Raw genomic sequence first — 27729 nt, 5'->3', positions numbered from 1 at the left:
TGGCAAAAAATGGGCTTCCAGGCATGGCAGAGACGGGCAGATTTGATAAAAGAGTTGCAGTATTTTGCTCCCTTAGAGCTACAGCCTTTTTTGTTTACACTGCTGATGACAATCCAGTTGGCATTTGCTGCCCTGTCTACCCATTAGATTTTTTGTCCCTGTTGTAAGGGCTACCTAAATACAGAGAGGCATGTGTTTTCCTTTGCTTGAGGAATGAACCTGGGACTGGGAGTCAAGAGTTCTAATCACAGCTCTGACACTGATGGCTTGAGTAGGTGAAATGGAGCTAATACTTGATACACAACTCATAGGAGTGCTGTGAGGATAAATTCATTAATATTCCTGTAAAGCATTTGGAAATTAAGTTCTATGATGCTTAAATGCCAAGACTTATTATTTAGCTACTCCAGTAAAGATGATTTTGAGGAAGAACAGCCTCGAAAAAATTGAAACTGTATTTAAAATACCCTGTTACATCTGCTGTGTTCAACATAGTACAATTCACTCCCTTGACCTTGAACTCCAAGGGAACTGTCAGAGAAATACTTGATCTAATAACTTACCCAAACAACAAAATGTCAACAGTTCCTCCACCGCTAGAGAAGATAAATGAATCTCAGTTTAATTACTTGAGAAGATGAACAGAAATTAAAGAAAGAAGAATAGATGGCCCCAGTACAAAGAATTGAATGAACCAACTTTGGAACAAGAGGTTTTTCTACTAGAAATCTTGTCTAAAATGCTACTGTGTGAGACAAGTGCTGGAAGATTTTGAGAGCCAAATTCATTCTCGGAATATTATCACATTGGGAATTATCTATAACTAGAGATTGCTTCTCAGTGCCCCGGGGCAGATGAAAAAGACATTCCTGTATCAATCAAGATAGCATTCAGCTCAGTGTAATTAGCAGTAATAAATAAGCTTTCAGACTTCCAGAGATCATTACCGTCCATATGAGCTGTTTGACTTCAACTGCACATTCTTTTCAGAAATAGCAAGGTCTTTTTTTCTGGATATAATCTCTGCTATGTAGGTATGGGAGAAGAAACTGAATACTTAGAAAAATCTTTTACTCAGGGAGACATTCAGTTTTTTATTTTTATACCTGCCAAACCATGGATGCATAATAAAAATTGATATGTATTTTAAGACTATGATTTGGGAAGCCATCTGTTGACAAAGAATCAATAGGGAAACCCCCCAAACAAGCAGTGATGATAATTCAACAAAAGACTTTTAAATTTGGTTTAAGGTAGCTTTACAGTTTGTGGTCCCTCTGCTTTGAATTTTGCTTCTGTCCTCTATCAGGTCTCTTCAAAGATATGACCCGCTAATATATGCAGGCATATTCTATTATTTTACCTTTTCAATGCTAGATACATTATTGAAGGAACTGAATTAGCTTGGGGTTCACTTTAGAGTTAAAGTGACAGTCCTGCTGACTCTCTCAAAAAGCTGAATAGAACTGGCATTACAGTGCTAGACATTCCATTTTATCTTATACAGTTGTTTCTATGTTGTTAGATCATTCCACATACCTTTATAGTGAATAGCTATTTTTACAACTAATATTTATGTTGGGTAAGATGTTCTGTTCTTATTACCTTTCCTCTAGGATTAATAGATGTATCTGCCTTGTGAGAATACTGTAGGCTCAACTATACATGAAACACAGGAACGTTTAGTCGGGGAGAAATCTTGAAGAGTTTAACTGTTAGAAGGACATTTTTAATATGTTATGTTTGTTTTCCTAACCTATGTTTGGTGCTGCACTGATCAGTAGAACAATATTAACAATATAGGCTCTCAGATACTAGGTCCACTTTCTTATTCCTGCAAGCAGGGAAAAACATGCACAGTACATTGACTATGGACTTCTCTTGTCTGGTATCAGAAATGTGACAGGAGTTAACAGAACTGCCCTGAGATGGTTTCATCCATTTCTGTCAGGCCACACCAGAGAGTCATAATGGAGACATACGCCTACGCCTCCAGAGCCCTCCTCATCTGTCCACTTCCTATCCTGTTCAATAGCTATATAAAGCCACTAAAGGAGACTGTGAAATAGAATGAACTAAAATGATACCAGATATCTGAGACCCAGTTCTTGGGAAGGGGGCAAATGTTCTTACCTATAATATGCTACTAGCCTGGCCCACTGTCCTGTGGCTTGATCATCATCAAGGCAGATATAAATCTAAAATTCAACTGAATTCTAGTTCTATCATTATTTATTTTAGAATAACAGCATTTTGATTAAGCATTTATTTCAAAAGTTAAGAATTACATCCCCAGAATATTAGTTTTGTAAAAATAAGTCATCTTGGTCAAAGCAAATTACAGCAGAATCTGAGTTCTGCCACAGAAATTGTGGTAAAGAAAATGTTGGGTCTGATTCAAAGCCATCAATGGAAAGACTTCTCTTGACTTCTGTGGATTTCTGATGAGACCCATTATCTGAGAAGGGAAGGAAAAAATCAAAACTATACTGAACTGGTTTGGAGACTAGCTTTCTTAAACCAAAACAGTTAAACAAATTAGACAGTGAGGAAAGGACAGAATTATTGAAGACAATGACAGTTAAGCCATTAGATTCTCAAAGTTATGGCTTTCCCCAGAAATTCCAATTAACAGAAACAGTACTATAAGAACCAGCAAAAGATCCAGCTAGTGCTTCAAATTTTATTACCTATTTTTTCTGAAATATTGAAATATTTTCAAATCTCAGTTAAATGAGATACTAAATTATTCATTATGAAATTTAATATGTAATGCCTCAAATTTAACCTCCACTTAATGATTTTTAAACAGTTGAAAATGGGTTTCTTATGATTTTTTAAAATTAATCCTATCACTACTTCATACTAAAATATGGCTGTTGATAAATCGCAGTTAATTCACGTGATTAACTAAAAAAATTAAGCGCGATTAATCACAATTTTAATCACACTGTTAAACAATAGAATACCAACTGAAATTTATTAAATACTTTGGATATTTTTCTACATTTTCATATATATCTTATTCTGTGTTGTAATTGAAATCAAAGTGCATATTATTTTTTATTACAAATATTTGCACTGTAAAAATGATGAACAAAATAAACAGTATTTTTCAATTAACCTCATACAAGTACTGTGCAATCTTTGTCATGAAAGTGCAACTTACAAATGTAATTTTTTTGTTATATAACTGCACTCAGAAACAAAACAATGTAAAACTTTATCTCCTACAAGTCCACTCAGTCCTACTTCTTGTTCAGCCAATCGCTAAGACAAACAAGTTTGTTTACATTTACAGCAGATAATGCTGCCCCCTTCTTATTTACAATGTCACCAGAAAGTGAGAACAGGCATTTGCATGGCACTTTTGTAGCCAGCACTGCAAGGTATTTATATGCTAAAGATTCATATGCCCTTCATTCCAGAGGACATGCTTCCATGCTGATGATACCCGTTAAAAAAATGCATTAATTAAATTTGTGACTGAACTCCTTGAGGGAGAATTATATGTCCCCTGCTCTGTTTTACCCACATTCTGCATATATTTCATGTTATAGCAGTCTCGGATGATGACCCAGCACATGTTGTTCATTTTAAGAACACTTCCACTGCAGATTTGACAAAACGCAAAGAAGGTACCAATGTGAGATTTCTAAAGATAGCCACAGCACTTGACCCAAGGTTTAAGAATCTGAAGTGCATTCCAAAATCTGAGAGGGTCATAGGGTGACCAGACCGATATTTCGGTATCTGTCCTGCGTCCCGAGACGCAAGTTGTCCCAATATCCGCCGGCAGCACCCCCCGCCCTCACTCCCCCCGCATGTGTCCCGATATTTTCTTCCTCTCATCTGGTCACCCTAGAGGGACAAGGGGTGGAGCTTTCAGAAGTCTTAAAAGAGCAAACCTCTGATGCGGAAACTACACAACCCGAACCACCAAAAAAAGAAAATCAGCCTTCCACTGGTTGCATCTGACTCAGAAGATGAAAATGAACATGCATCGGTCTGCACTGCTTTGGATTGTTATCAGGCAGAACCCGTTATCAGCACGGACGCATGTCCCCTGGAATGGTGGTTGAACTTATCCTTTGTTTTTGAGAAATAGGTTTAGCCACTCCCCAGACCTGCATAGTAAACACACTTCAGTCATCATTTCAGCTTATGTTCACAACTTCACATATAATGTTGTTTACGTACTTTTCACCATGATATTGTTGACCAATGAGTTTTTAGTTTTCAAATGATACCTTACAAGGCATATTTTCTACAAAGATTATTACAATAGGGGTGTATTCCATCATAGAGTGACATCACATCAGCTGGGCTTCTGAACTCCATTGACAGGGAGCCACGCCCCAGGAGACCAGCAGAGCCCTGGTGGGCATGTAAGCGCCAGGAAGAAGAAACTAAGCCTGAGGAGTCTAGTGGAACTCTGGAGGGCATCCAGGCTCCACCCAGAGGCAGCAGAGTATGCATGAGCATGGTGTGAACATATGGGCAACCTGCTGTGTGCTGTGTCTCATTCAGGCTTGATTTTGAAATGGTACTACTCCTTCACACCTCCAATTCAGCTCCTGCTTCTTGTGATTCAAATACGGTACGCTGAAAGGTGATTTGATATTGGTTGAGTATGTTGAATCCCCACAGCACATTATCTTTTCAGGCACATGTCTAGAATCATTCTGAAATATAAGACGGTTTGCAGGTTCACCCTTTTGCTTAGTGGAAGAGGGATTTGTTTATTTCCAGCTACTCTAGGATTTTCCCAGGCAGCTTATATTACAAATTGATAAACTAGCATACTTATTTTATCTATTATAGGTATTTCTAAGGCACCTGTCACTGTGTTACCTAAGGCCCAGAGTCTCTGCATTGGTCAAGTTGTGATCAGCTCAAGTGGAAGGGCAAAGATAACTTTGAGCTACCTTTATGAGATCATTAGGCACCAGCCTGGTCCCCTGAATTTAAGACAATAGCCTGAAGTTTTCTCTATTTGACATTGTTTGCCAGCAACCCACAGGGGCCATTCAGGCAGCTAGGGATTGGCTCTGTACAGCAGCACTTCTCCACCCACTTCCTCCCTTAAGCCATACACTAAGAAGGGGATGGCATAGGAGCTATTACAGAAGCCCTGTGTCATCCGAGGATTCTTCTATGCAAGAGGAATCTATAATTGACCAGTTCAGCAGTCTCTAAGGTGTCACAAGTACTCCTGTTCTTTTTGCAGATACAGACTAACACGGCTGCTACTCTGAATCCAGATCAGTGTTTCCCAAACTTGGGACACTGCTTGTTTAGGGAAAGCCCCTGGCGGGCCGGGCCAGTTTTTTTTTCTCTTACTTAATTGGCCTCTCAGAGTTGGTAAGACAACTCCCACCTTTTCATGCTCTCTGTATGTGTATATATATCTCCTCAATATATGTTCCATTCTATGCATCCAAAGAAGTGGGCTGTAGCCCACGAAAGCTTATGCTTAAATAAATTTGTTAGTCTCTAAGGTGCACAAGTACTCCTGTTCTTTTTACTGATCTGGATGATGGGATTAATTGCACCCTTAGCAAGTTCACAGATGACACTAACCTGGGGGGGAGAGGTAGATACGCTGGAGGGTAGGGATACGGTCCAGAGTGACCTAGACAAATTGGAGGATTGGGCCAAAAGAAATCTGATGAGGTTCAACAAAGACAAGTGCAGAGTCCTTCACTTAGGATGGAAGAATCCCATGCACTACTACAGATTGGGGACCGACTGGCTAAGAAGCAGTTCTGCAGAAAAGGACCTGGGAATTACAGTGGATGAGAAGCTGGATGTGAGTCAGCAGTGTGCCCTCATTGCCAAGAAGGCCAATGGCATATTGGGCTGCATTAGTAGGAGCATTGCCAGCAGATTGAGGGAAGTGATTATTCCCCTCTATTTGGCACTGGTGAGGCCACATCTGGAGTATTGCATCCAGTTTTGGTCCCCCCCACTACAGAAGGGATGTGGACAAATTGGAAAGAGTCCAGTGGAGGGCAATGAAAATGATTAGGGGGCTGGGACACATGACTTACGAGGAGAGGCTGATATACAATATAAGAAAATACAATAGAGTTGAGGCAGTGTAGGTTACATTAAGTTTACATAAATATTACATAAGTATGTTTACTTACTATAGAGGTTGTTAATCCAAATCTGCACTTTGAACTTACAAAAAAGGAGTAATGTGACCATTATGAATTCATGTCTGTAAAGCACTTTGTAAGTGTGAGAGTGCAGTAGAGTACCCCTATTCTATTGAAAAATTATGAAAACATGCATGTACCATTTAGTATCTGAATATACTGCAACCTTTTCAACTTTGGAATGTAGCTGTTCCCGGAATCTTTGTGCACTAAATAGCAATTCACTTCTTAGCCTCCTCACGCTGTACTTTGCCCCAAGTTCATCTTTTCTTACTAGAGAGTGGCTGGAGGGAGAACGCTTCTGTAAGGGACAACTTTTATCCTCGGAGTCAGGATAGGCTGGGCACTGGACAGGTAAGTGAGGTAGGCAGGAGTGGGAAATCCTCCCCCCACACACACACACACACACAAGGACTCAAAGTCTCATATGTAGGTTACTGTAGTCCAGTGACTACAGTGGCATATGCAGTCCATGGCATAAGACGCTTGAGAGGATTCATGCAGTGGCACAGCCTTCATAATCTCAGTGGTAAATCTCCCCATAATCTTACTGCCTCCCCATGGAGCTGTGCACCTACTATTCAGCCTCCTGGGATCCTGTCCCTCCTTCCACACTGGTTTTGCTGCCTGAGGAGCCCCTGTCCATGTGGAGGAGGGGCTAGATCTGGGGCTAAGGGCTCAGACATGGTGATGGTATAAATGCCTAGATAGTAATATGTCTCACCACAACACACTAAACAAAGATCAAGAAGAGAAAAGGATACTTTTCGTGGCGTTAGGAAATTTTCTCATATAAGTTTAGTTCTAACCCCCATTGAAAAAGACACATGAGATAACATGCCAGGAACACATCTAGAATAAGTGCTTCCACCTGACCCCGCCTTTACTAGGAGCTGCACCTGGATAAATTGAAATTTAATCAGTATTTACCTTAACTTCCGATGAGAATTGTGCTTTGGTTTCTTCCAAATCTTGTGAAGTATTTAACCTTCAAGAACGAAAAAATGTGTTAGACAAATTTAAGCCCCAAACTTTAGTCCAAAAAGTCTTTGCTTACACTGTAATTCAAATAAACAGGGACCTGATCCTGGTGTCCCACCAAAATTGCACCCAGTAGGCAGATCATTGTTGCCCTCCTCTGAAGCTGAGTTAAAGGCTGGTCCCCCAGCTCCCAGAGCATCCTCAGTGCTGTTCTTAGTTATGCTAGCTGCAAGTAACTCGAAGGAAGCGAAAAGTACATGAAGATTGGTAAAAAGCAACAGAGGGTCCTGTGGCATCTTTAAGACTAACAGAAGTATTGGAGCATAAGCATTCGTGGGTGAATGCCTACTTCATCAGACGCAAGGCATTCACCCACGAAAGCTTATGCTCCAATACTTCTGTTAGTCTTAAAGGTGCCACAGAACCCTCTGTTGCTTTTTATAGATTCAGACTAACAATGCTACCCCTCTGATACATGAAGATTGGTGTCACATTGGAATGCTATGGTCATATTCCCTTTCCTCTGACATGCTAACTTTCCCCTGCTACACCAAAAGCTCACATGATCCTTCTGGGGTATAAGCCATCTCTATGAGCATCAAACCAAAGTATATATAACTGTAATACTTTCTTAATGCAATACCAAACTCTTGACTCCAATCAAAAAATGGAGTCCTTGAAAAATGCAGAGAGAGAATGAAAGATCTTTCAATTGCCATTGCAAGCTATCTTAAGGGGGAGGGATAGCTCAGTGGTTTGAGCATTGGCCTGCTGAACCTAGAGGTGTGAGTTCAATCCTTGAGGGGGCCACTTAGGGATCTGGGGCAAAAATCAGCACTTGGTCCTGCTAGTGAAGGCAGGGGGCTGGACTCAATGACCTTTCAAGGTCCCTTCTAGTTCTAGGAGATAGGATATCTCAATTATTTATTTATTTATTGTAGGACTTAAAGTTGGAGAATGCTTTAACTCTCATTTTAGTTACTTCACCAGGATCCAGTCCTGGAGACACTTACATATATGTCACTTTTCTCATATGAATAGTCATGCTGAGGCCAACATATCTTAATGGTTACCCTCGGGATTGGGTCCTATGATTTTAAATTGTGCAGTCTAATTAGTTGCATGGCCATGCTCAAGGCCATGTTGGCTTTCTTCAGAAAAAGAGAGCAGATAATTAACGCATACTGAAATACAATCTACAGTAAACTGGTTTAGTTTATTCATTGACCTAGATTTACCACAAGCTACTATATCATTTGAAAAGCACCTCTCTTATCACAGCAGTTATGATGTAGTTCTTTAGAGCAACTAACGAGGAAATATTCTTCAGGCTTTTTAGATTCACTCTGAAGACAAATAGACATTTTAGCTACTCAGCCACACAAATCAAACACTAAAATAACCATACAATGTTTTATCTTCCTTTTCTTACCCCAATTAAATTAATCCTTGAATGCAGCTACAAGAGAAGTGATGATATTTTGGGTATATCAATCAGATGCAAACAGTTGATTATGCTGGATTTCACATGCAGATGTGAGCTGAAATGCTTTATTAGCTTTATTAATTAAAATGCATTGTTGGGCTGGATACTTCACTGATAGGAACAGGAAGGAACAGAATCTGGAGAAAATGGGGAGAGGGCTTCAGAATGGGGAAAGCTTGAGGAAAACTCTTTAGTCCTTTGGGGTCAGGGCTCCACAGCCAGTGAGGAGAAGGGATTCTAAGCAAGGGGCAGCAGGACGAGTGGTCCTGCCTCTCTACTGTATGCTCTTCTCTGAACCTTCTCAGAATGGGAATTAGCACTTCTCCAGGAGAATAAGATGTGGCAGTAAATCAGGAAGCAGAAAAATAAAAGAATAATTCTCTTTCATCTTTACCATGGCCTTGTTTGAATTTTATGTCTCTTAACTGTAATGCCTATGAAAATGTTCTCATTTAGTTTCCACTGTGTATACAATACTGGACTGTACGCTATAAATGCAATCTGGGGACTTTGTCCATGATGCTAGGCAATATTTTAGAAAACACTGGAGTGAATTATTATTATTTGTTAATTATCAAAGCCCCATAAATTTTAAAAAATTGGCAGTTGGTCTAGCACAAGCATTTTTGTGATACCCAAACAACTGCTACAATGAAGCAGTGTAAAAGATGGGTGTGCCATATTTACTTATTGATTGGCTCCGAGGGCAATAACTCTTTTCACTTAACGTGTTTACAATGTTGTGACAGAACAGGGATCGGGGCAGATTTGACCTGGGAATGTTGCCTGGGAGTGGCATTGAGCTACCTGAGCTGTAACCTGAGCCAGAAGCGGGGTAGGGAGAAGTGACACCTTCTGCCTGGGACACTGAACAAAGGAAAGGAAGGGCAGAGGGGAAGGGGGAGAAAGCTGCTGGGGGGATTTGGGAGTTTCAGTTTTGGGCTGGGTGGTGCAATGCAGGGAACCCCAGGCTGGGGTCTAAGCTCCCTGAACCCCCAGAAGGACTTGATTGAGGGGTCCTGGTTGTACCTACAAACTCTGCTGTAGACTGTGTCGTATTGTCCAATAAACCTTCTGTTTTACTGGCTGGCTGAGAGTCTCAGCGAATCTCAGGAAGAGGGGTGCAGGGCCCTGACTCCCCCACACTTTGTGACAAGTGTCAAAGGTCATTAACAACCATAATTACTGCATTTTTGGAACACTCCTGTGAAATGCCAGTTGGGAGGTAAGTACTCATATCACCACATTGTAACGCTCTGTACATTGGGGGAACACCTTACACCCCCATGTTCATCCTTATAAAATGATTGTGTGGTATCCAATGTAACGTTTGTCATGTTGGGTGTCTTTGGAAGGCTCACGATGCACTGAGCATTGGTGTTATAGTAATTGTTGTTACAGTAATGTTATAGGTTGTAATTTCATATATATAGTTATGAGGCTGAAAATATGTCCTCGTGGCTTAAAACAAGCCCAGCCAAAACTCTCCAGGAATGGAGGGGCAGTTCACACCTCATCAGGGCATGTATGGGACAAATCCAGCCCAGCCTCACAGGAACAAAGGACACTGGCCTAGGCAGCAACAAAGGATCTGTTGGACTCTCCAGTGAGTCACCCCCATTCCCTTGGTCAGCCAGGGACTACGATGAGTCTATAATGCTCACCTGGCTCTGAAAGGGTGGGAGCAAAGCCAAGAGGTAAGGAAGAACATGATAAAAGGGAGAGATGTTTGTCATGCTCTTCCTCTCTCTTCCACCTCCATCTACAGACATCACCACCAAGCAACTGACGCACTGATAAAAGGGGAGAGCCTGGCTGAAAGGCAACCAGCCAGCCTGTGGTGAGAAGCATATAAGTTTGAAAGAGTACTGAAAGTGTTAAGATCAGCTTAGAATGTGTTTTACTTTTATTTCATTTGACTAAATCTGACTTGTTATGTGTTGATCTATAATCACTTAAAATCTATCTTTATAGTTAATAAATGTTTGTTTATTCTACCTGAAGCAGTGCATTTGGTTTGAAGCATGTCAGAGACTCTCCTTGGGATAACAAGCCTGGTGCATATCAATGTCTTTGTTAAATTGACAAATTCATATAAGCTTGCAGCATCCAGCAGGCATAACTGTACACTGCAAGATGGAGGTTCCTATAGTTGTGTCTGGGACCGGAGATATTGACTAGTGTCATTCAGTTTACACTGTCCACACAGCAGCTGGCCCAAAAGTGCCCACTAATGTAGCTGGGAGCAGCTGACATACCAGAAGCTGTTCATGAACATCCCGGGAGTGGGGGTTCTCACAGCAGAGCAGGGTAAGGCTGGCTCCCAGAGTTGAGGATTAGAGTGACCTGGCAGATTGCCGGTCCAGATAACACCAGGGGAACATCACACATATTAATACTGGAGAAACTGAGACACATTGTCAATTAGTGGTAGAGCTGGGATTGGAACTCAGACTAGAAATCTGCAGCCATTCTCATGTTTACTCCAGCAGACCATGCTAAAGATACAGGCTTATTATTGAATTAAGACCCTTTTTGCAGGTTAACTAAAACTAAGATAACATTTTAAAACTTGTTTGTAGAGTTACAGAATGTTTTAGCTCTGAAATAACGTAATTGCTTCTACAAATAATGGAAAGCAAGCATCAGTCTAGCTAGAAAGAGCTTGCCTATAAACTGATACTGCAGCTTGCTCGTGGTTCTGCAGATTTCCTGTACCTGAGGATTCCTACTGATGGCATTAAAAAGCCAACACTGAATAACAGTTAGCTATACAGTGGTTACACGAATAAGAAGTAACTGTAAACCTGATGGGCTTTACTACAGGAGCTGATGGGAGGAGAAATCTGCAAAGTTTCCTCTCTGAGTTTTCTGTCCTGTCATTGCATCAAGACAGTATAGAGTCTGCCTCTCCTCTCTCACGTAATATAGTGTGGGGCACTTCCCTTCTCTCCCACCCCTTCCCCATATCCCTCAAATTTCTCAGAATCTCTGCAGTGCCCAGAAGGTCTGTGAGAGGCCATGTACATCCACATGGAATCTTTGTGCCGCCACAACAGTTCCAGGCCCCTGTGGTTCTTCTGGCCTCCACTTTGGCAGCATGGGTCTAATGGAGCTGCTCTGCCAGGGTCTCTCCTGGCTGCAGCTGCCCTGGGCTTCCCCTATAGAGGGGGATCTTCACCAGTGGTGAGGTGTCCATGGCAGAAAGTAAGGCATACTTCAAAAAATTAGTTGTGTTTTGAAGGCTACTGCTGTTTGTTTTCCCTGCCTTCATAATTATCCTTCCCTACCATCTGTTGTCTCTTGTTTTATATTGTGAGCTCTTTGGGGCAGGGATTGTCTTTTTTGTTTTGTGTTTCCGCAGCACAATGGGGTATTGGTCAATGACTGGGGTTTCTAGCACTACAATAATAAAATTAATAAATAATAATAAACAGTAATTCACAAGTCTGTTTGGGAAAATGTATCATGGCCTGTATCTTGTTGTATGTTGTTTTACAGTGAATGCCATAACTCCACAGACAGAATAAAAGTAAGAGTCTGGGATGAAGATGATGACATTAAATCTAGAGTAAAACAACATTTCAAAAAGGAATCAGATGACTTTCTGGGACAAACAATCATTGAAGTGAGAACACTAAGCGGAGAAATGGATGTATGGTACAATTTAGGTATTAATCATTTTCTATTACTTAAAATTAGTTTAGACAAAATCTCAAGATGTATAGTGTTGTGAACTTTGTAATGCATATTTGTTGTATGAAAATAATACTCCCCTTAATATATAAAATTATACTCAGTTTAGGATTCCAGGTTTAAAAGGGTGGAATTAGATCTCACTTTTGAGTCAAATTTTAGAGAAATAATTGTCCGGCTATGCCAAAAGAAGGACAGGAGACACCTGATATGATTTTAATCAGGTTGCAACTTTACTATTAGATTCCTGGGACTACCCGGCAGATAAAAGTGTACAGTGCGGGTAACTCCATGTTCATTCAATATCTACCTGGAGGCTTCCGCCAACCTCCTTCTTAATATATAAAATTATATTCAGTTTTGGATTCCAGGTTCAGGTCAAGGTGGAATTAGATCTCACTTTTGAGTCAGACTTAAGAGAAATAAAACTTTATTTAAAGATTGAATAGGAGGCCAATTAAAGCAATTCCTACTCCAAAAGACAAATTTTTGATTTAATTCAAAATGAGATTATTTCAAAGGATTTTGGTAGATAGTTTTGCTACAGCTATCAGGACAGTGTAAATAAATACCTCATATCACTTTATTCACATCTCATTGTATGTGAAATGAATCACATATGGAAACACATAGAATCCTTTGCTGACTGAATATCAAATAATAATCATGTTATCATTTAATATATGTTTCTGTATAGTCCTGGGCCTAATTCTCCTTTGACATTTCACTTGTGCTAGTCTGTTATCACTGGACTCTCTTCTAATTTATCCCCATGTAACAGAGATGAGAATAAGGCCCATGATTACACACAATGTGCCAATTTGTATTTGTTCAAATAATTAATGTTTGCAAGTAGATGTTAGCTTACATAAAGATAAGCATGCAATATTGCTTTTTTTCTGAAGCAAGTTTGTATCCACTAGATGTGCTGTAACTCAAGTACTACCCTCCCTACTTGTTTGATAATATAAATATGCTAACAATGTTTTATCTAGATTGCCTGCTCTGCAAAAGGTAAATTATGTAACAGGGAGTTTGCCAAAGTTGGAACACATGTGTTTTCTGGGCAAAAATCTTTATCACACAATGTAATACCCTTATTTCTCCACTGTTCTACTCAATGTTTCATTAGCCATTGAAATATATGGAAAAATTGTGGAAAATTGGAAAGAGTCCAGCGGAGGGCAACAAAAATGATTAGGGGTCTGGAGCACATGACTTATGAGGAGAGGCTGAGGGAACTGGGATTGTTTAGTCTCCAGAAGAGAAGAATGAGGGGGGATTTGATAGCAACCTTCAACTATCTGAAGGGGGGTTCCAAAGAGGATGGAGCTCGGCTGTTCTCAGTGGTGGCAGATGACAGAACAAGGAGCAATGGTCTCAAGTTGCAGTGGGGGAGGTCCAGGTTGGATATTAGGAAACACTATTTCACTAGGAGGGTGGTGAAGCACTGGAATGCGTTACCTAGGGAGGTGGTGGAGTCTCCTTCCTTGGAGGTTTTTAAGGCCCGGCTTGACAAAGCCCTGGCTGGGATGATTTAGTTGGGAATTGGTCCTGCTTTGAGCAGGGGGTTGGACTAGATGACCTCTTGAGGTCCCTTCCAACCCTGATATTCTATGATTCTATGATATGGACATGTAAAGAAAAACGTTTGATTCTTTGCAGCAAATTAAACAAATCTTTTAGCCATGTATATATTTGTACACAGAGTAATTTTTTAATAAGATAAACAAGTCATTGTCATCCTGAAAGATTTCCTTAGTATCTTTCAATTGATAAAACTGATACAATAATAGAAAGCAATTGACAAAACTGATGCCTCAAAAATTGTTGCTTAACTGATTTGATTGGAAGCAATTTAATGTTGAAAATACATACCCTTATTGTATAACTGGAGAAAAGAAAGAAAAAGTATAGACTGCAAAGCTTTTAACAGTCTTCTACAATAAACTTTATAGGTGGCTCCTGATAATTGTAATATCTTAAAAAGGAGGATGGTATATGTCATTCTACTGCCCACACACACACATTTGGGGGGGAGTTTCAAAAAAGAAATGCATTGGATTAGTAAGAGTGCCAGATTCTTACTCCTTATACCATTCCCTTTATTCATGATTCATTTCACAGCACTGTACAAAAGATTTATTTAAAAAAAATGTAATGCTTGTTAAATCAGATTACACTGCTTGAATGGACTGGAATAATAATAGGTGAAATCAAAGAACAGCTGTCAGCATAAGAATCAGTAGTAACTTGATAAACTAATATAGATGGCTTCATGCAAAGTTCTCCAGATGTTTTCTTCAGTATGATTCAGCCCCAGTTGAGGAATCACGCCTATGCACAGAATTTGGAGTTTCCCCTCAGGCATGGATGTCTTTGAGGCTGTTGGTGCTGCCCAGGGGGAAGCACCAATAGTAATAATAAAATAGTAAATAAGAAATAGGTGAATTAAGATAGCGCAGTGGTTTGAGCATTGGCCTGCTAAACCCAGCGTTGTGAGTTCAATCCTAGAGGGGGCCACCTAGGGATCTGGGGCAAAATCAGTACTTGGTCCTGCTAGTGAAGGCAGGGGGCTGGACTTGATGACCTTTCAGGGTCCCTTCCAGCTCTATGAGATATACTAACTCATTTCCTTTAAAAGAAAGTAGTACACGCATTTGTGTACAACCTATTTTGAGTTTGTTTGGGTGACAAATTATGGGAGATTTGTTACTTCATGGCAAGATATTGCAGTCCATGGCCTGGACCATATGGGAGCTCAGGTTTGCAAAAATATCAAAAATGACATTACATTAGAAATTCCTAACTATGGAAATCAATATATGTTGTGCTCAACAGCTGGACTTTGGGGGCATAGAAAACATTACAGTATTTGGACCGAAACTGTGTTTCTCTGTTTTGACAGAAATGTATTCTTGGTAAAAATTAACAATTATTTTTCTGTTTCTTCAGAAAAACGAACAGATAAATCAGCTGTCTCTGGTGCCATTAGGTTGAAAATCAACGTTGAAATAAAAGGAGAGGAGAAAGTTGCTCCATACCATGTGCAATACACATATTTACATGAGGTATGTTGGTGAAGTTTGTTCATGTACAAGATCCTTTTGCTACATAGAAATTAGATAAATAGAGAACATAGGGCTATGAAGGCTAGAACAGTGATACATTTAGTTTCACTTCAACAGGTTTTTCAGTTAAAACTCTTGGAATATGTATCGATGATTGAATCTCATGACCAGATTCAAAGTTATTGTATCCAAGGAAGAGAGACTGATATGCTACTACATCAGCAGATTAGTCTTGCCAAATGGTTAGAAACTAGAAAGAGGTGAAATGGCCATGTGACTTCCTAAGCTTTGCTTCTGCAGTTCTCTACGCTCTACATTTTAAATGCCAGTCATATGCTTGTTAATATCATCAAGAATACTAGGATTGTATTTGTTTATTTTTAAATTATTAAAAAAAAACAAAAAACAGAATACATATGCTCCCACATCATCCATGGGAGACATGAGAAATCAGTGATGTAATGTTTAGGATAGTTGACACACAGGCCATAGCAATCCATAGAGAGCAGTGTTTCCCTTCCTGGAGGCTGACTGGTCAGTTCTTTCTCAGTCAGATTTCCGGTTAGTTTCATTTGGACTTTGTCTACAATAGAAGTCCAGGATCAAATTGTGTTGGCAGAGCTTTACATGGAATTAGGAAAGCATCTAATAAAATATTAGACTTTTTTTTCTCCTGCTCATGCCATATAGTTTTCAGATTTTAACTACTGACCTAGGTGGCTTATTTCTAATTTTAGATCCTTAGGAGGACTTTTATGTGATTAGGAATAAATAATATGAAAGATAGAGGGTGGGAGAGCAAGGGAGACTCTTCATTCGCTGTGTGAACAAAGGACAATATCTTATTATCTATGTACGTCCCGTCCTTCGATTCATTGAAGGGTGCCTTGCAGTGTACAGCAGCACTGGCAGATGAGCATTAATATCCCTGCAATAGTTCTGCAATGTCCCAGAAATATAATAATATGAGGACAGGCAGAAGAATTCCTGGGAATGATGGTGAGAAACAAGCAGCACCAAGAGTAGGCGGTCTTTGACATAAATTAAAAGAAAATTAATCACAAATAAAAGCAGCAGCAACTTGAGAGCATCTCTGTGTCCGTTAATTCCTGTTTGCATCAGACTGGCCCACCAATTAATTTTTATCATCAAAGCACAAGAAAATAGATAAACGTTGTATGGGTGTGCTAGGAAAGGTACAGTACTAAAGCTCTAAAGGGTATCTACAAAAATGTCTCTAAGGTATAGTTGCATTGGGCACTAGTCTTCATGCACAGTGTGTGTATCTAAGTTGTATAGGGCCCAGATCAGCTTCACTTTGAAGTGAATGGCGGAACTCCATTATCATCAATGGTGCAGGATCACCCGCTACATGGTTATGGACTGGGCTAAAGAGAAATGGCTGTGTAAAGCTAAAATGGAGATCTCAAAATTGTTGGTCATCTTTTGTCATTGAAAATATCCAGGAAACTGAATTCAACAGTCCTGTTTTTTTTATTTGTTTGTAGCTAAGCCAGGCAATCTGAGAAGAACAAATTCTCTGTCATTGCATGCAAATTAAATTCTAGCTCTTGCTGTGAAGGTTGCTAAACCCTGATCCTTGCTATGTCCCTTTGTTCTGTGAGCAATTTCTGAGATATTCTTAACAAATTGCCTATAATTCAGAATTTTTAAATCATGAAACTTGAAATTCATTGGTTAAAAATCCAATTCAAGCTGCTGGACAGTTCAGTGAGCATTATAACATAATGATATAATTCATTAACAAGGGCACATAAGACAAAAGAGAAACTTCCTGCACTATTTTGTATAGCATTAGAATTGTCTCTGTTGGCAACGGTTAACTGAAATGACCTTATGTCAAGGAGATAGATCAGGTTGCTGAATCACTAGCCTGCACTGGGAGAGCTCCATTTAAAAAGTATTTTTAAAGCTTTAGTCTTTCCTCTCCAAATGATGGTTAGTTTGGTATTAGTAATTGCAGAGGCAAACAAAAATTGAAATTAATGAATATTCTGAAAAAATATTTTATAATATAGAATAGACTTATATAATGCCACATAAATATTGAAATTTCCTATTAATTTGAAAAAAATCTCTTACCTTTAGAACCTATTCCATTATTTGACTGAAGTTAAATCTAATGGTGGTGTAAAAATCCCTGAAGTGAAAGGAGATGAAGCCTGGAAGGTATACTTTGATGCTGCTGCACAAGAAATTGTAGATGAATTTGCAATGCGTTATGGAATTGAATATATTTATCAAGCTATGACGTAAGTATATCATTTCTAATTTTTAAAAAATCTATCAGAGTAGAGTGAAGAATTCAAAACCTTCATCCTTGTTTCTTCTTTTCAAATGCAATCCTGATCAAAAAAGTCTGTCTCTTAAATCTATTTCTCAAAGAATACTCAGAGTGAAGTACTTCCCAGTTAACAGTAGAAATGTGAAAATGTTTTATTAGCTATTATTTTTATCCGCAGAGTATACTTACCAATAGACCATCATAATCTCTGTGGGCCAGATCCAGAGCCCATTGCGGTCAGTGGAAAGACTCTCATTTTCATCATTTGGCTTTGGTTCAGTCCAAATTATTTTTGGATTAATCAATAAATCAGTAGGTGTAGTGATATAACATCAGTCCCAGAAGTACAGAAAACTTAATGGTGATGTCAATAATACAGTAGTACATTTTCACAATTTTATATATAAGGTATGCTGACCACAACTTCAAAAACTTGTAGGTGATTTGTAGTGGCACTAGATAATCTAAATTGAAATACCCTCTGGTCACATTAGAACAGGGCCCCTTACTTAAGGGGCTTTGTGTCTGGAGCTTAAAGGAGAATAATTCTCCATTATACACAATATATTTGCCCAGTGGAAAATCTGTCAGTATAAAAGGATCAAATTCTGCTTTCAACCATGCTCACGGAAATCCAGATGAATATTATTAAATTCACTAACACTACAAAAGTTGCTGTTATAGATCTTTTTTAATTATTATTATTCAGGCATGTATCTTGTTTCCACCATTTCTTGATAGTATATTTTAAAAACAAAGTATCTTCTCTTATAATGCTAAGGCACATAAACCCCAAAGTTTTTCATCACAGGATTTAATGGCACCATCTATTGCAATGGTTATTTCTTTTATTTACTGCATCTTATTGTTAAATATTGTACTGGATCTCTATCTGCAAGGTAGGAGGGCATTTGTGTATTTATATGCACTTGTTTAGTGCAACTCCTCCAAGGATCTCAAAGCACACTGGACAAATTAATTAGTTAAGCCTTGCAATTCCCCTCTGGTATTATTAAATCCATGCTACATGTAGGGAAACTCATGCACAGGGTGTGCATACATAGAATCTAAACCTCTGATTCCCAGTTCCCTGCTCTAACCACTAGATGCATTTACTCTCTCTCCTTTATCTTTCCATTACCTTTGTACATCGTTACATCTTGCTTAAAGAGGTGAACTATTACTTAATGTACTATTATAATTTTATAGCTAGATTTATTTCTATTGTACAATGTTCCCATAAATGATTTAGGACCAAGTCCTTTAAAGAGAAATGACATTTATTTTATAGTATAAAACAATGCAGTGTATGGTGCCTACTGCCTTCACTTCCTTGATGAAAACAAAAACAACACTGGTTTCTACTCCATGATAAACTCTTGAGAGTTAAGGCCTGGGCATGAGATGCCTTTCTCAGAAAAAAACAGGTCTGATTCTCTGTCACAAAGTTCCCTTCTAACTACCCCTTGGGTTTGACTGGTTATCTCACTGAGGGATAAATGTGCATCAGTCAGAGACCTTTCGCTGAAAAATGTCTTTACTGATATATATATATTTTTTTTTACTTCATGATGACTAGATAAAAAAATCTATTGGAAAGTTTGAGAGTACTGTCATTTTTCCACAGGGTGATTTAAATCTAACTATTTCTGGATTTCAAATATGATGTAAGCTAGGGTTGTATGTTTGGTTCTTTTGGATTAAGGTTTTCATTTAGTAGTAATAAAAATAGAAAGATTAATTTTTCATATAAAGAGGAAGCTGCAATTTTCTATTGGTAAATAATGTAACAACAGCCTGATTTTCATCATAAAAAAAGGAAGAGAAACAGAACTGAGCAAATACTGCAACACATTTTCTAAGAATCTTCATTCACTTTATTTTTTATGAATTGGCTTAGATTGGTTTGTCCCCTTTTTGTGTTTGCCATCTACAAATATTCTATGAACTAATTTTGTCAGGAATTCCAAACTAGAAATTGTAAAGCAAACATTATAGAATATTGCAGAATGTGAATTTCAGATTCATAATCACAAGTAATTTCACCAGAACCTGGAGACTAAGAATTATAATCATCCAGTCGGGGAAAGGAAGCCTATCATGACCTATTACGTTTTAAATTTTGTGTGCTCACAGTGAATGGCTCATATATAAGTTACAGACCAAGTATCAGAGGGGTAGCCGCGTTAGTCTGAATCTGTAAAAAGCAACAGAGGGTCCTGTGGCACCTTTAAGACTAACAGAAGTATTGGAGCATAAGCTTTCGTCTGATGAAGTGGGCATTCACCCATGAATGCTTACACTCCAATTCTTCTGTTAGTCTTAAAGATGCCACAGGACCCTCTGTTGCTTTTTACAGACCAAGTATTGTTTTTTTAAATTAATTGGCAATAGTTAATTTTGAATAATGAGCATGTTCACAAACCTGTGGACAATTTGTGAATAAAAAACGGATAATTTATCAAGTAAATTTTGTGTAGTGAATTATTCAGCCAAATCTAATGGGCAACTCATACGAGTATGTGCACTTATACAGCTCAAGAGAGCATCTTGGTAAAAATACTGCAGTTCTACTGCAAGGAGTTTTCTTTCGGGGTGATCATCAATTGGCTTTGCTTGTGTTTATGAAAAGACATCTTTTTTGTGGAGTATCTTTAACAACCAAGACAAATTTTGTAGTTTCTTGCTTTGGAGAATTGAGTGACCAGAATAAAGAGCAGATCCCATGTGGTAAATATATCTCCAGTCTAAAAGAACAGCAATTTTCCAGTATACAACAGAAAGAGAATTTGAATGTAATTACTTGGCTCAGAGGAACACTTTGTAAGCATTTGACACTCCAAGTTCTGGTTTGCAGACTCTGTCCATTTCATCTCTTTTGGTAAAATTCACAAAAAGCACAACAACTGGCACTGATTAATACCTTTGTTGTTGTTCTCTTCAGAGAGGTTAAATGGCCACAGAGACCCTTTCATCCTTAGACCTTATCCTTCCAGGAAAGGCCTGAGGTTAGGGTTTCCAGGTATCCGTTTTTTTACCAGAACGCCAAGTCGAAAAGGGACCCTGGTGGCTCTGGTCAGCACTGCTGACTGGGCTGTTAAAAGTCCGATCAGCGGTGCTGCAGGTCTAAAGCAGGGAACCACAGCCAATGGGAGCTGGGGGGGGGGGGTGCCTGCTGGCAAAAGCAGTGCACAGAGCCTCCTGCGCCCCTCCCCCCCACACCTAGGAACCGGACGCGCGGACCTGCGGCTGACCACTTCCGGAGCTCAGCGCAGTGCCAGGACAGGAAGGGAGCCTGCCTTAGCCCCGCTGCGCTGCTGACCAGGAGCTGACCGAGATAAGCTTGTGCCCCAACTCCAAGCCCCCTGCCCCAGCCCTGAGCCCTCCCCAAACCCTAAGCCCCCTCCTGCACCCCAAACCCCTCATCCCCAGCTCCAAGCCCTCACCCCCTCCCACATCCCAACCCCCTGCCTCAACCCACAGCTCTCTCCCGCCCTCCGACTCCCTTGGCCCTGCCCCCAGCCTGGAGCCCCCTCCTGCATCCCAACCCCTCATCCCCAGACCCACCCCAGAGCCCTCACCCCGTCCTGCACCCCAACCCTCTGCCCCAGCCCAGTGAAAGTGAGTGAGGGTTGGGGAGAGCGAGCCACCAAGGGAGGGGGAATGTAGTGAGCAGGGGCAGAGCCTCGGGGAAGGGGTGGGGCCTCGGGGAAGGCACAGGGCTAGGATACTTGGTTTTGTGCAATTAGAAAGTTAGCAACCCTATCTGAATTACAATGGATGGGGATGGGGCAGTGGGAAGAGGCTTGCAAAGCCACTGCCGGTGCAATAGCTGTTCTGTATGTCAGTCATGAACTCCTGTCTCCAGAGCTGCAGCTCTACAACTCCTCCAGCTACACTTACTTCACCATAATCCTGTATTGAGCTACTGGTTCTTTGAGTGACTGTACACATGGATTCTACTCCTCTTGGCTGTGCATGCACTCTGTGTGTGCAAGACCAGATTCTTTTGGCCTATAGTATCGGTCGGGGCTGCATCTGCAGCCTAGGGGTATGTCCACACCGCTGAAAGAAGCATGCAGAGTATAGAGAACATACCTGCAAAGTCCTCCTAGCACAGGCATAAATAGACTAGCATTGAAGCTGGTGAGGCACAGTTTAGGCAAGAAAAGACTTGTCTGAAGGGTGTGGGTATGTAGATGAGTACATACCCTACATGTTCTCTACTCCCCAAAGCTATGCCTCCCTGTCTACACTGCTCTTATTAGCAATGTAGGTCTTACTGCCTCCCTGCTGCTGGAACCTTTCCCCTATGCAAGAAAAGACTCCTGCAATGGGGAAAAGCTCTGTCAGGGGAGGCAAAGGGGAAAGGCTCTGCCACCTCCCTGTCGCTGGAATCCTCCTCTGCTGCTCTCCGGCAGGGGGAAAGGTTCCAGAGTGGGGAAGGACTTTGGCAGCTCCCTGCTCCTCGGGCCCTTTCCCTCCACAGGAAAGACTCTGGTTTTGGGTGGTAGGTGGACACAACAGGGAAAGGCTCAGCCAGAGTGAGGACCTGCTGAAGTATTTCCCAGCTGCATCCCTTCTGCCAGAGCTTTTCATTGGCAAGTGTAGCTATGAATCCCAGTGCGGAACCAGCCTGCTTTTCACCTGCAGCATGTAGCTACACATATGCTGCACGATGACACCAGTGGTATGTAGTGCAGACATAGCCCAGATAACCTGGCACGCTCCCATCAGAAGGCATAAAGGGCAGAGTGGGTCCCATCATCCCTCAGTTCCTTTTTATTAACCATGGCAGCAAGATGGAATCCCTGCCTGCTTCTCTGTGCTAGTTTAGTGGTGTTAGTTAGCTATTAGTTGGTCTTGTTGCCCATTGGCAGTGGTGGATTAGCCACTAGGCCAACTGGGCACGTGCCCAGGGGCCCCAGCCAATTGGGGGGGCCCAGAAAAATGGGCACCCCTGCACTCCACTCCACCTGCCCGGTGCTCCTGTGCGGGAGTGGGTCAGGTTGTGGGAGGTGGGGAGAACTGCAGACAGAAGGGGTGGGGAGGGGCCCCCACTTACTCTGGCTCAGGGCCCCACAAAACGGTAATCTGCCTCTGCCCATTGGCAACACACACACATAGAATTCTTATTTTAGTTCGATTCTACTTGTAGGCTAGACTCCTGCACCTGTCTAGGGGCTCTTTTAAAATGTCAGAAGCAAAATCTCTAAAATTTAAAACCTGCCCCTCCTATGAATTTCCAGTGGGCATTAGTGATGGGCATTCTACATTCGTGTTTTGTTTGGGAGAGGAACATATTCCATTTTGTTACTTCTCTAAGTGGACTCAAAAAGCTAGAGAAGCCCACCTACAATTGTTCCTCCTGGTGCACTCTAGGCAAGCTTCCTTGGACACTGAAAGGAGCTAAATCTCAGTTCTCCTCCCCTGCCCATTAGTGCCCTGGTGAGCTGAGATTCCACCCCAAGTCCCACACTATATTGACAGAGAAGCCCTAGTTGTCTGCCTCTATTCCAACTTCAATAACTTCTAACAGTGGTAGGAAGAACCACCACTTAAAACTGAGCCAAGGCATAGGTCACCTTCTCCAGTGCCTACCTAGGTGAGGCACAAGTCACCACATGCCCAGCTTTTCTGAGTTCAATAGTCAAAGGGCAGCCAATTGCCTGAGAATAGTCTCTCTGGAGGCCTAGTACTAACTGTTAAGAGAGTGGTGGTGATAGCCGCTAAACCTGTAGACTGTCTCTCTCTCAGTAATGATCATTCCATATCCAGTAACTCAGTACCCACAGCCTCTGTACAGGCAAATTTGGAACCATGCTCCCTGTGCTTTGCACATCGGTACCTAGTGTGTTGGTACCTAGGGCATCTATGGTTCTGAGTGATTTATATGAAAGCACAGTACTGGAGTCTCCAATACTTGAGGGGATGAGGGTCTTGCTAAGCCACGTCATCAGTACAGCAGGTAAAGGAGGGATCTGCGATACTGACTTCACCATCTTCACAGTTAAGAGAGCACTACAGAGCCAGAACTCTGCTGACAGGACAACCTCTCTCGGAAGAGGTATATCTCTTTTCTTCATCCTCATTGAGGCATAATAGGGATTTCTCTCTGACATGCATCACTTCCCCTTCTGCCAGGCCTGGCAGGCTCACCAGGCCTACAAATGAGGAACAGTTGGAGCCTGCACGGATCTGTCTAAACAGCTTGCAGCAACGAGCCTGTCAATCCAGGTCAACGGACTCAAGCTCGTGCTATTGTACTAAAGTAGCTGTGTAGACATTGTGGCTCGGGCTCTGAAGCTAGCGATGGGGATGGGTTTCAGAGCTTGAACTCCAGCCCAAGCCACAACTTCAAATCCCTGTCTATACAACTATTTGTAGCACAAGCCTGAGTCTGTTGAACTTGGCTGTGAGAATCACTGCTAGGTAGACCTACCTCAAAATATTTGTGGCACATGCCAGTGTCCATTCCCGCCATGTCCAAGGGAGCTGACAGGTTTTGCAGAAAAATGCTCAGAGGATCACCTGGACCCAACTTTGTTATATCTGACAGCCTGGGTGCTGGCTGGCAACACTGAAAGCTGTTTAGCTAAAGTTTAGACCATTCTGTTCCAAAGCAGGAAACCCTCAACCAGGGTAACTTATAAAGCTAAGTGGAAGAGGCTTTCTGTTTGGGCACCAGTTGGTTCCCTTGACATCACCCGTGTCAGCAATATTGGACTATTGACTAGCCCTGAACAAAATTAGGCTATCAACTCCATAACAGTCCATCTAGCAACAACATCAGCACATCATCCTACTCTCCAGGGCCACGCTTTATTTTCCCATGCAACAGTTGCAAGATTCTTTAAGGGCCTTCCTTGTGTTTTTCACACCATTTTGAGAGCCCCTTCTCTCTTGGGACCTCAATATAATATTAACAGGGTAGATGAGTCCATCCTCCCCCTGCTCCTCTATCACCTATCCATGAAAAATGGCCTTTGTAGTAGCTATTGCATCACCTTGGAGAGGTAAGGGAGATACAGTTCTTGGTTCAATGTTTTAAAAGGACAAGGTCAATCTCAGGCTTCATCCTAAATTTCTGCCCAAAATTGTTTCAACAAGCTATGTGAGTCAGTTTGGTCATCTCCCATTGTTCTTCCCCAAGCCTCACTCAACCCCAGGTAAGCAAAACTTCTCACACTTGATGTGGTAAGGGCACTGTATTTTTACATTGACAGGATGAAACCATTCAGGAACATCCCTAAATTGTTAGTGGTGGTTGCAGAAAGGATTAAGGATCAAGCAATAGCCTCTCAAATATTATGCAAGTGGATTTCCAACTGTATAAGGACAAGGTACATATTCACCAGGTAGATCCACCTAGCCACTTTAGAGCTCTTTCCATTAGAGTTCAGGCAGCCTGTTAGAAAAATGTCCCTATTTGTGAAATCCGCAGGGCAGTTGCATGGAGCTTGATCCAGAACTTTACAAGATACTACTCTTTAATACAGGCTTGCAGATCAGATGCCTGCTTTGTTAGGGCTGCTCTGCAGTCACTGTTTAAGTAGGACCCCTACTGCCTGCCTCCAAGCAGACAACTGCTTGTTAGGTACCAAGAATGGAATCCATGTGGAGAATCACTCAAAGAAAGAAGTTACTTATCTTACAGTAACTGTGTTTCTTCAGGATGTGTTGTCCAAATTCCATGGCCCATCCTTCTTTCCTGTCCTACTCCTCTGGGATTCTGTAGTGGCAAAGGGACTGAAGGATGGTTGGTCCTACTCTGCCCTTTATGCCCTCAGCTGTGGGGACATGACAATATCTGGGATACTGGAATGGCTCCAACAGACACTGTTGGCCAGGGCAATCTGATGTGACACACCCCAGGGTGACTCCATGTGGACCACACATCTCAAAGAATCACAGTTGCTCTCCAGTAAGTAACTGTTCTTTTATCTTTGCTCCCTCATAGTACCAAAGGCAGGGAACCCGCTGAAGTGTGGCTGTTCATACATGTAAGGGCACAGTGGGAATGAGAAGGGGGAATTTGGGAAGCAGTCAGATAGAACAGAAGCAGTACATGGAGAGAAGGACATTTGGGGCAATGGAGAGAGACAGACAAAGAAGGAGGGCAGTAATGAAGGAAAGCACCTAGACACCTTAAAAAGGGTTAAATTTTCCAGCGGTCCCCCATTTTGAGGATCTGTGTTACACATTGTAGCATGGGGATGTTGATGTATGCTGCAAACTTGAAGGAGAATTATGTGAGTGAGGATGGGAAGCTTACAATTAAAGTGGTAACAAAATAGAGGAGAAGATGTTTTCGTCTCCTTCCCCAGTCCAATCTCATTTATTTCCCTTTAAAAGAAATAGCCAAACCAGGGGCAAATACCCTGACGCTGAAATTATGTATTTGGAGGCCTGGGCATGTTCTATAGTAGAGTCAAGTGCAATAAGCCTTGCGTCTTCTCCTCTCACTAGCAAGAGTCAGCATAGACAGCACTTAACCCTCCTATCTCAACAACATAATTCTCATTCCAGCAGAGTAATTCCCATTTGCTGTATCACCTCTTTCGCCTGCTAGTCTTTACTGAATGTGACTGAATTGCAGGAAGCACACCAATCACCCACTAAGGTCATTTTCTTCTATAGCTTTTGCTTCATTTAGGTGTGCTCGTTAATTAGCCTGTCCTGCATGTGTCTCTGTCAGCTTCAGCTGCTGATGAGATTCATTCTAGCATGAAGAGCAGAAGAGTCACAGGCCCTAGAGATTGGTTGTGATCTTGCATTGTTTTAGGGCAGCAATAAATAACGACAGTGGACCTGGCTTTCAGTGATTCTGAGCAATCATGCTCCAAATGAAGTCAGTGGGATGTCATCGCCTCTGAAAATCAGGCCCCAGGTCAGTTTTGGCTACAGATGCAGTAGCACCATGCCGCCCACCAAGCAACTGAGAGTTTTCTTAGTTTTCTGCCTGATCCAGCTCTCCTTCAAGTCAACAGAAATGTTGCTATTCACTTCAAAGGAATTAGGGTCAGATCCTTAGATTGCAGGCTCTTCTTTCCAGGGCTTTAGGGGGAATTCACCCCTGTGCTGTGGCCAGGGGCGACTCCAGGCACCAACGCAGCAAGCGCATGCCTGGGGCGGCAAGCCGCGGAGGGCAGTGTGCCGGTCGCCATGAAGGCTGCAGTCAGGCAGCCTTAAGCAGCATACCTGCGGGAGGTCTGCCGGTCCCGCAGCTTCGGCGGCAATTTGGCAGTGGGCACACCAAAGGCGTGGGACCGGCAGAAACGCCGCCAAAGGCCGCCTGACTGCCGTGCTTGGGGCAGCAAAAAACAATGAGCTGCCCCTGGCTTTGGCCACACAGATACACCAAGAAAAATAGCTGAAAGCAGACTGCAAGCCACATCCTTGATGTAGGGAGTCTCTTTGACAGACTCATAGTCCCCAGAACAGGTGATATACCGTGTGTGTGGGGGGGGTGCTCCCAAAGGGGCCGGGGTGGTGAAGGGAGTCATGTTGGGAACAGGGAGGAGGAATAGCCAGTCATTCCTATGCTCCAGCTATTCCTCAGCTGCTGACAGGACCATAGCTACCATGGCAGCCGGGTGCTGTGCTGCCCTAGCCAACTCCAGGAGTAAGCTGGACCCTAGCAGCTTCAGGATCAGGAAGCTACAAACTGCATTTCCTTGTTCCTTGGACCAGCATGAGGTGTCTTCTGTGGAATGTAAGATCAAGAGAGTAGACCGTGACCTTTATTCCCCATCTCCTTGGGATGCTTTGGCTCCACTTCTCAAGTCATATTTGCTACAGTGCTAGTCTACTTAGTCACCTATTTGTCTTGCAGTTTTTTGTGAAGAAAGAAAAATGTCATCTAATAACACTTGGAAAGGCAATAGAAGAAATTTTATATTTTCAAATGATTTTCCTTATATTAATTTTCTAAAACCCGGCAATATAAGACTATTATTGCAGATCTGCTGCTGCTGAAAATATGCCACTAAGCTCCCTCATTAACAGCAATTTAAATGTTACATA

The 27729-nt window shown here is 41.6% G+C and overlaps 1 protein-coding gene across 1 annotated transcript in view; it reads left to right on the top strand.

The window, feature by feature from the left end:
* Window positions 1-27729, top strand: part of UNC13C (unc-13 homolog C) — a 398557-nt gene that overhangs the window by 162032 nt on the left and 208796 nt on the right. The window contains exons 11-13 of the mRNA XM_034783191.1: window positions 12133-12302; window positions 15283-15398; window positions 17508-17671. Of these exons, the coding sequence (XP_034639082.1) occupies window positions 12133-12302; window positions 15283-15398; window positions 17508-17671 (450 nt within the window). The remainder of the gene's footprint in view (window positions 1-12132; window positions 12303-15282; window positions 15399-17507; window positions 17672-27729) is intronic.

This window comes from Trachemys scripta, chromosome 10 (assembly GCF_013100865.1).
Source record: "Trachemys scripta elegans isolate TJP31775 chromosome 10, CAS_Tse_1.0, whole genome shotgun sequence".
Taxonomy (NCBI): domain Eukaryota; kingdom Metazoa; phylum Chordata; order Testudines; family Emydidae; genus Trachemys; species Trachemys scripta.
This window is presented reverse-complemented; position numbering and strand designations above follow the sequence as displayed.